This window comes from Pterocles gutturalis, unplaced genomic scaffold (assembly GCF_000699245.1).
Source record: "Pterocles gutturalis isolate BGI_N339 unplaced genomic scaffold, ASM69924v1 scaffold29370, whole genome shotgun sequence".
NCBI lineage: Eukaryota > Metazoa > Chordata > Aves > Pterocliformes > Pteroclidae > Pterocles > Pterocles gutturalis.
The window spans coordinates 7,513-17,492 of record NW_010146958.1 but is presented as its reverse complement, the minus strand read 5'-3'; the positions used below and the strand labels follow the sequence as shown (position 1 = coordinate 17,492).

The window sequence follows — 9,980 nt, the reverse complement described above, 5'->3', positions numbered from 1 at the left end:
TTTGCTGTTGCCTCCCCTAAACCCTGCTCTCTGGAAAACCTCGGCTGCACCCAGCTCCTGCTGCTTTGCTGCAGTGTGCCAAAGTATAACAAAGTATTTGTCTGCCAGCAGCAGCTCTCCAGGATGGTTTGGAAGCTGTCTTTGGGGGCTGCGTTACCTTTAGCTGCAAGATGATGGGGGAAAACTGCAAGAACGCGTCCGATTAGCTAATCACCTGCTCTTCAGAAGAGGGGGAGCACCCTGCGAGGCAGCTGCCTTACAAACTTGCAATATTTTGTGCATCCAGAAAGCAGGAAATGTGGAAGGTGTCCTTTCCCTGATGTGATGTTTTACTTATTTTATTACTATTGGTACTATGCATTATTTTATATCTTAATTTTATATAACTTGCATAGTATACTATTTATTATTTTTATATTAGTAACTTATTCTATTTTATTAGCATATGTTTTATTTATCTGTACACTATTATCAATGAATGACCATATATATACTACAACATACATAATAAAACAAATTATAAAAGGGAAAAAAAATATATGTAGCAGCTTTTAACATAAGTTTATGCAATTTTCTCCCAGATGGGAGAAATAGAATGCGCTTTGGAATGGCTCAGGAAACATTTACCAAGTGTAATTACTGTTTAAACACAGCGCCTATAGAAATCTCATCATTCAAAAGTGGATGAGGTGTTTTATTCTAGTGTTTCCTTGGTGATCAAAATAACATTTTCGTGTTCAGATAGTGTTAAAGCTTGTTTTAAAAAACAGTTCAGTGGCAATGCAGTGCACGTTTCCCTGCTTGCTGTTTGTTATGCTTGCCTTTCAACATAGCTGCATGTTTTCCCCTGTCTTTTCTGCAGCAGTTAAGATCATGGATGAACCAGAATCATCAGGCAATGATGACATCTTGGTTACAGCCAGCACTCACGAAACGTTGCCTTTCTTTATTGGTTCAAGTGATTTCTCCATCACGCAGCCTGAAGGTGTCATTACAGATGTGCTGCCGTCAGACCGAACGGCACCGCCGCCCGCAGCAACCAGACCATCCCACGGCTACTCTCAGGTCATCGAACAGTCCCTCGAAGGACCACATTCCCCAGCGCCCGCATCCGAGAGCGTTCCTCCTGCAGGCACCGGGACAGGGGTGCAGGACATTGCTGCCGAGTCAGACCGCGTGGGTGCGATGAGCACCGCGGCGCTGGACGAAGCCGAGCACGGCAGCGGGGACGTCGCGGGGCTGACAGCTGAGCCAGCAGAAGCCACCCCAGCTCCCACGCTGCAGTATGTCACTACCAGCTCCATGACAACCGCGGCCAAAGGCAAAGAGCTAGTGGTTTTCTTCAGCCTGAGGGTCACCAACATGCACTTCTCTGATGACCTCTTCAACAGGAGCTCGCCCGAATACAAAGCCCTGGAACAGCAGTTCATGCAGCTGGTGGGTGAAAATCCAGCGTCCGCGATAGTCGGGGAGGGTTTAAAGAAACACATGGGAGAGCACAGGACCCGACCACAATTCAGTCTGATGAACGGTGTTTTTAAAGGACCGATAAGCGTGGGATGCTCTCAGGTTATGCAGGAAGAGTTTATGGAGTCAGTGATGAAAGCTTTGACCTGTAGATACATGCCTGGCGTGTAATTTATTTGGCTTTTCCTTAGATTCATGTAAACAAGATAGCAGTGCTGATTGCCTCTAAGGCTTGTGTCTACATGCTGGATTTAAAAATAGCCCTTTTGAAATACATCATAGAGGAACACGATTAAATATGGATTTTCTCGATGGGTACAGCAGGGCAGCTCAGTAACACGCCTGGTATGCTATGCCCTAACCTGCCTGCAGTGAACATTTGAAAATTATTAAAGCTGGCTTTTGAGCGAGGTGATTTTTTTCTCTTCCAGATGAATAAACTCCCCGACTGCTGTGCATTTCATTGCAGGGGAAAGTGCTGTCCATCCATCTCATTATTGAGAAAGATGCAAAAGTCCAGAAAAAAATAGTACTAAACAGAAAAGTGAATTTGATGGTGGAGTTTAACAATTGGATTAAACTCAGAGAAATAAGTGTGTGATGTGTGTGCTTGACAACGGAAAGTGACTACCAGAGAGATTAACAGCAGGTAGACATTGACGGCAAGTTAAAATAAAGGCAACTTTCTCTTTTGCAGCTACTTCCATACCTTCAGTCCAACCTCACAGGTTTTAAGCACCTGGAAATACTTAACTTCAGGAATGGCAGTGTGATTGTGAACAGCAAAATGAAGTTTGCCAGGACAGTGCCATACAACATCACAGAAGCAGTACACTGCATTTTGGAAGATTTCTGTGATGCTGCCGCCGAACACCTCAATTTGGAGATCGACAGCTATTCCCTGGACATTGAGCCAGGTAAGATTGGATAATAATGGATGTGCAGCACCAAAACCAAGCAGATAATCTTTTCCAGATTGTTACAGCTTTGGAAGCATGACCATTTTGGAAATAACGGTATTAGCAAGAGCCTCACAGAGAACAGGAGGAATAAGAAAACCCAAGATGTTGCAAAGTGTCTGCAGACGTATTTTCAGACTATAATGAAGTGCTGGGGGGAGGTGTTGCTCTGTGCACATACACCAGTTGCTTTTCAGAGCCAAATATAGGAAACTAAAAATGCTCTAGAATAAGGGCTGGGTGAATACAAAGAATATATAGATATATATTCTATAGATATATAAAGAATGCTCATGTGCAGGTTATAGGAGTGACTTATGCAAATCTTCCACCTGAGTACGTAAACATAGTTTCTGATGGCTTTTTCACCATCGTAAGCAAGCCATCATTTAGAGCATCATTACATAAATTTTTAAAGGGCTACAGAGTTCAAGACAGAAGGAGATAATGTCTAGGAATAATTATAGATACAGATAATAATAACAATATAATTATATATAAAGGTACTCACTGACCAGAGAATTACTATATGTAGCACTCCATAGATGTGTAATTCCAGAATTCCTCCTGATTTAATACCTTTCAAATAAGTCTGTAGTCTTTGTTAAGCAGCGGAAAGTCAGTGACAACATATCTGGACATACTGTAATGTCAGAAGCTTAAAGTTTTCAAAAATTATATTGTTTCATAAAATTGAACCCTGTATCTATTTTCAGGTCCTGGTAATTATTTCAGGGCTAAATTTAATTTCATTGGCATGGTGAAGAAGAATACTGCTACCTTAGCACACAGGTGCCTTTAGCAGTTTTGGTTAAGCTGTGTTTTTACATCCACATCCTGATAACTCTAGGACAACAACAACAACAAAAATTTACAGTTCATGAAGGCAGTTTCTAATCTGTTTTTATTTTATTTAACTCCTTGTGACCACTGAGAGAATGGGTAGCGTGTGGTAAAGAAAGTCACCAAAATCACAGTGTGTAAGCTTTCAAATATTGCCATGATAAACTGATGTTTCACTGAATAAAGGAATAAATGAGTTTGCTAGAAAAAGTGAACTTTGGGCTACCACATGTTCTCTGCTTCAGTAGTAGATTTTCATTAAATAAAAATTTAAAAAGTTGTTAAAATTAAAATACAGAAAACAATTTAAGTTTTTTGTCTTCACCTGTATCACCTGCTTTTCTGATGGGGTATTTCAACATTCATTTAAGAAAACTCGGTTACAATGAGTTTGCTGAGAGAGGTGTTCTTTCAAGGCTTATCAGCAGTATTAAAATGTCAAAATAATAAATGGTGGTTAGAAAGCCAGTATATTCCCATACAGGTGTTTCAAAACTCCACTGTCTTTTCACTTCAGAAAAAAAGCCAACAAACAAAACCCCAGCCTGTTTAGTAAATTAAGGTAATTTAAACAAATTCCTATTTTTTTGTGAAAGTAAGAGCCATCTAGTGGTAACACATCCGGTACGTTATCCTGCTGGGAACTGACAGCCCGAAATACGTATCAAGACTCTGCAGCTGCAGAGGGCTGGCTGCACTGCTCATCAGTAATATTGTCAAGGACCACACAGTGGACCTTTGGAAATACCTGCATGCATTTTTGTTGTATTTAAACAAAGTGAAAACACAGAAAATACGACAAAGTATGGCAGGTGTGTAGCCCAACAAGTTATTAAGGAAAATGAAACATTATCACCAAAACCCAACCCTCTAAACCAGTGACATGCTCATGTTGAGCTCTGCTTGTCAGATGGAAACGGGCTGAGACCTTTCAGCTTCCCAAAGTGGTTATTCCCAAGCAGTAGGATCAATGACCAGAGAAAAGCCCTTGGAACATGTAATTTATTGCCTTCATTTGGTGCCCAGTTGTTAGAGCTCACAGGCACATGCATTTACAATCCAGGATCTCTCCTGGATCAATTTCTACCAGTTGAGCACATTCTGGTGTGTGTGTGAGATCTCCAGTACTATGTAAAGAATGTGATGCTCATTCTTCATTAGAACGAGTATTACAGAGCACCTAGGGCCATGAAGGAAACTCTCAGCCCAGACAGTACCTACAGGTCCTAGCTGCACCATCCACTATCAATCTTCTTTTTAAACTACAGATTTTTCTGCTTAAGAAGTTCTGTAGTTTTTTTTAAACACCCACACATCTTACTGAAATTGGTGTCAGGAACAGGAGTTGTATCCCCTGGTCTGCTTCTCATCTCTTGTCCCAGATCTATCTAAGGGCTTTACCCTACAGCACACAGGAGACTGCCTCCATGAGACAGGACTGATGGATGCACCCTCCTCCTCCTCACCCCGTCCGCACACAGCTGGGCTGAGCACCAGCTTACAGGGATTCCTTCTGGGTCTTTTTTTCAGTTCTGGTAAGAAGCAGAGAACGGGAAAGGAGAAGTAGACTTCTGTGACAGGTGAAGTTGGGACTTCAAGCTGTCTCTGATTTGGGCCTTCCTATGAACATTAGCAGGCTCGTTTTCCCCTAATCTCACAGAAGCATCCCTTACTAATATTAAAAAAACAAACAAACAAACAAACAAACAAAACTAAACAAAAAAACCCTCCAAAACCCCCAAAACAAAATAAAACAAAACCCACCAGTTTTCCCAATGCTAACACATTGTTTCCAAAAAAAAACCCCCTGCAAGCATGTATGTCTCTAGCCCATGCCAGTATTTCCAGGTTGCAGTACTCACAGTACTGTGCAATATTCAATAATCTAATTCCCTCCCCTTGACATTTCCTAAATTCTATGTTTGAGATTATTATAGTCAAAACTATGTCTTACACACATGCAAGGCTCCAGCAGAGCATCCATCAGTATACAACCAGTATTTACAGTAAAGAAAATGATAAAAATATCCAAATGTGAAAATCCTTGTGAGATGAAAATGAAATCACAGTGATGGGGTAAACAAATGGACAAGTAAATACAAGCTTGGATGCTTGCTGTGTCACCTACAGAAGGAAGGACGTGTATCCTTTTATGCTAGACTATATCCTCCTGGTAATGTGCACGAGGAGCAGGCCAGCAATGTGAATTGTTTTTCTTAGCTGCCAAGTTCCTCCGGGGTGATGCACCAGCTAATGATTCCCATCCCTTACAGCTGATCAGGCAGACCCGTGCAAATTCATGGCGTGCGACGAGTTTTCTGAATGCATAACGAACGAGTGGACACGAGAGGCTGAGTGCCTCTGCAAACCTGGCTATGCAAGCCAAGACGGATTGCCCTGCCGCAGCCTGTGTGAGCTGGAACCCCATCTCTGCATCAACGGTGGGAAATGTGAGTTGGTCCCAGGAAGAGGAGCCGTCTGCAGGTAAATAAATGGTGCTTGACATGAATTCTGTTAACGGTGCCGATAAGCAAGACTTCAACATTCAGACACTTTCACCTACATTGCAATACCCTTCTTCAGTATAAATACTTTTAATTTTTTTGGAGATGCTTTAGAAATTTATTACAAATACAGCATCATTGGCAGAGATGACAAGTACAAACCCATGCATTCTTTCCAGATTTCCACATACATCTTGGAAAAATGAAATAACACATTCACGGGTTTGCTATTGATTACATAGCAGTGTTTTAAGAAATGTTTTTTTCTTCCTAAGTTTTATTAAAAAGGAAATATATAGTCTTATAAACACATCCATGAATACTCTTCTGATTCCAGACCACCCTATAAAGCATACAAAGGCTGAGGCTGTTTCAGGGCTTTCTGGGAAAAAATGGAAGATTAGCAGCTCCACGCAACTGCAAATACATTTCGTAAAGATTTTTACATGAGACGATGTCAGGCCAATATTGAGAACTACCCCAGTAGCTGAACATATGAATTCTCTTTGGAAAGCATCCCGCTTCAGCTCACGGTTAGAGCGACCATCCGGAGCATGATGTGGAGCTCTGTACACCAGACCGGCACGTGGTAGCTGACAGCCCACGGGTAGAAGTTACAATGCTGCACTTGTTTATTCTCTCTTAATACTGACTTTAGTAGGTTAATGATACATCTCTTAGTGTATTTAGGATTAAAGTCAAAAAATAAGACTACTGAGCGAATTATTCACGTGATAATTTCACTGGAACAACATAACGGCCGTAATTCATCCTCTGCAGTGGACGTCACAGAAATTACAACAGCAGGTTATAATTAATTCAGCACAGTTACTGCCCAGTTCCTGACTTGCGGAGTCGCAGCAGGGCACCTGCAGTGTTTTGTACTAGAAACCAGCCCGCGAGCTAAACAGGTCCTCTTCAAAACTTCACCCGAGTAGCAAAGGGTACCAGGCAGGCAAAGGACGGATCAGTGTCTCTTGGTTTAACACTCACTCGCAGGAATCTAAGAATATGTTCTTTCCTCTATTATCAAACCACATTATTTCATACAGACACATCACAATCGTACGGGGGATACTGTGTCTATATCTAGTTGCAGATTTTCCTTTGTTTTCATTTAGGTACTCTTGTATTTTCTGCCTTCAAGATCGATATTTTTCTCTTCCTCTCCCTGTTTTAGATGCCCTGTACGTAGACACAAGCTTTACCAAGGACAGCGTTGTGAAAAATTTGCTCCAGAACCCATACAACCCTTCATTTTTAAACCTCTCATTTTTGGCTTACTAAGCCTTGTTTTTCTTTTCATCATTTTCATTATTAAGTTGAGAAGAAAAAGCAAAAGAAACTCTAATTTGCAGTAAGCTGCTCACGATCTTTTTCTTCACATTTCAAAATATTCCTTTTTTTTCTTCTGCAATTTAAAATCTTACCTAAACCAAAATGTTCTGCATTGTAGAAGTCCTACTCTCAACAGCTGCAATTCAGAAAATGCTGTAAGGATTAATCCTGCTTTTGAACATGATGAGCCCACAAATAGGTTTTGTGGTGTAAGTGCTTGTGTGGGCTCCTCAGAGATCGCTGATCACGAAGCATTACATGAAATCCCAATCCAGCGTGGAGGTAAAATGCACAGAAACTCTTTCCTTACCCCTCAACAAACAGCCCCATCTCAAATAACAGCTCCATCTTCATGGATTAATTCTACAACTAAACCAAATTTGATTCGAATCTCTTGCTTGGCAGCTTCAGAACTGACAATACTAATTAATGTATTTGCTTTCCACATCTCCTGCTAGGTAGGTTTCCTAACAGGACTGTAGAACTGCTTTTTCGTGCAGCTCTCTTGCATGGCTCTGGTGGTCCATCCTATCCCAGTGCTTTCTGTGATTTTGTGAAATAATTAATCCCGGGTTCTGATTTCCTTTTTTTTTTTTTTTTTTTAAACTGTTGTAGGTCACCAGACCAGTTTACAAAGCCAGAACTGACAAGTCTCTGAAACTCTTCATTTCCAGCATCAGCCAGACAAAACCAAGGTTTGTGACTATTTTCAAGGGCTTTGGAAACCTGTTGGGTTTGCTGTTGGTCAATGTTACCATGAAGCCTCTTTGTACTGCTTCCATACAAAGAAAAGCTCGCCTTCCCAATGCTTGCTGTGACAACAATTCCTTCTTACGTGCTTTTATGCATCTAAACTCCAATCTGTGCATCCATTTGCTAATGTGGCAGTTTAAGCTGCAGAGAGTTTGAACAGGTAGGAATTCTGATTGGAGCAGAACACTGCTAACATCTCAAACATTATTTCAAGTTTTGCAACTTAAAAGCTCTTGTATCTTTGTGGGGAAAAAAAATACAGAAAGGAGAAAAGCAGAGTCAAAAAATTCTCCGAAATAGACACTGTCTCTTAATGCTGATGTATCCGAGTGTGCGCTCTTGAAAGGATTCCGGGTTACAGAAATCTTCCTCTATGGGATCATTACTTGCTCCTTTATTTACATAACATACTGGCTCAAGCCAAAGATTTATTTTCACTGAAAATTTTCATTACACAAAGGATTCCTGCCCAGGTCTGGCTTCTTCGAGCACTCAAGGTGACAGTTCCGGACAGAGCAGACAAGCGTGGGGACCAGAACGCCGTGATAGCGATCGATCAGACAGCTGGGAGCAGCAGACAGAAAATCTTGAGAACTAATTGGCTTCACTGCTGATGAACACAAGAGCACAGGCGGTTGCAGTTAGTATTTTACACCTATCTGAAAAGAAATGTGCCTGTGGGTAATTGGAGACCAATCACCAGTCACATCAGCTGAACTTCTTAAAATCACTACTTACAAAAAGCATTGAATATTGCATGGAAGGAACAAAATAGCACATCTGTGGGAGAAAACCAGGCTCGTGTCATTCTAGACTCTATTTGAACTGTCAAAAGTATATTGACAAAATTCTTCTCAAGATTTACTTAAGGAATTTAACGTAGTGAGAAGTGAGGCAACCACAAAATAGAAATGGGTTTTAAAACAATTAGTTGCTTTTGGACATTTTTCACCATTACTTACGTTCAAAATGAGTGTTGACATCAGAAGCCTGATGCTGAAAACACTTTGATGATGGAGGAAGAAAAACGTATGTAGAATACACCCTTCATTAGGTGGAACTAAGAGCACCACTTCCACATCACCATCTGGAAGCCTCCTTTGGGGCTAGGATTTTCACAGCAGAAGATGGTTCTTGAATTGAATTTTCAGGAGGAGGTGGATACGTAGAACTTCCAAGCCAAACTGAAAATTCCTTATCTTTAAATTCTATTTTGCAATGTGTAATGATAGCAGTGGCAGCAACATATTGTCTACGGAAAGTACAGCTCTGTATTTCTAAAGGTGTAGATGAAAACAAGCCCAAAATACCCGCAGAAGCTACAATACTCTCCAATTCCTTTCCAAGCATGAACAACGTCTCCAGTTTAGTTACAGGGTCAGTACATGGAAAACAACTGCAAAATTTAGTTATCAGAGGGGATTTGGGTTGGTTGGGTTTATACTCAATTCGTTGTCTAGGAATTACCAAAGATGTTTCCCCCCAGGTGAGGAACTGGCTCTTCCCTTTCTCTGAGCTCAGTAGAAAATACAAGTTCTTGCAAGCAGCTGAGAACCATCGTTACCTCCACACAGGTCTCAGGGAGCTCGGTGTGTCTCACTCCACAAACAGTATAATATGAGGAATAAAATGACTGTGGGAGTTGTCTTTCTTTGGGTCGAAGCAGAACGTGACAGCGAGCCAGAATTTACCCACTGGAGTGGACCAGCTAGCTCACACTGAGACACGAAGCCAAGCCCATACCATGGTTGAGAGTCAAACATGCCAAAGTCCTCGAAAAACGATCCTGCTGGTCTGACCTCTGCTGCCTACCTCGCCTACACACGTGTGCGCTGCTCCTTCGAGAGGAAAGCTGATGACACCACCTCAGTCAAAACGCAACTTTTGTCATATCCAGTGTCATATCTGTGCCTGTGCTGGATGTTCTCTGCTCAGTGAAAAACACGCTGAAAAATAAAGCACATTGCTTTGCAGCTGCAAGGCTCTTAAGTAGTCTGTAAAGTCTATTACTTTTCAGCTGATCTAACGGATGCTATTCTGTAAACGTGTCATTTCTTTGTGCTCGTCCATGGCATGGGTGAGTAAGCTTCTTTCTCAAGACATTATCTGGCAAAAT

The 9,980-nt window shown here is 41.4% G+C and overlaps 1 protein-coding gene across 1 annotated transcript in view; it reads left to right on the top strand.

Moving 5' to 3' along the window:
- IMPG1 (interphotoreceptor matrix proteoglycan 1) overlaps window positions 1-7,769 on the top strand; it is a 42,233-nt gene extending 34,464 nt beyond the window's left edge. The window contains exons 13-16 of the mRNA XM_010085912.1: window positions 863-1,437; window positions 2,165-2,384; window positions 5,543-5,753; window positions 7,727-7,769. Coding sequence (XP_010084214.1) covers window positions 863-1,437; window positions 2,165-2,384; window positions 5,543-5,753; window positions 7,727-7,769 — 1,049 coding nt within the window. The remainder of the gene's footprint in view (window positions 1-862; window positions 1,438-2,164; window positions 2,385-5,542; window positions 5,754-7,726) is intronic.
- Window positions 7,770-9,980: the final 2,211 nt, after the last annotated feature.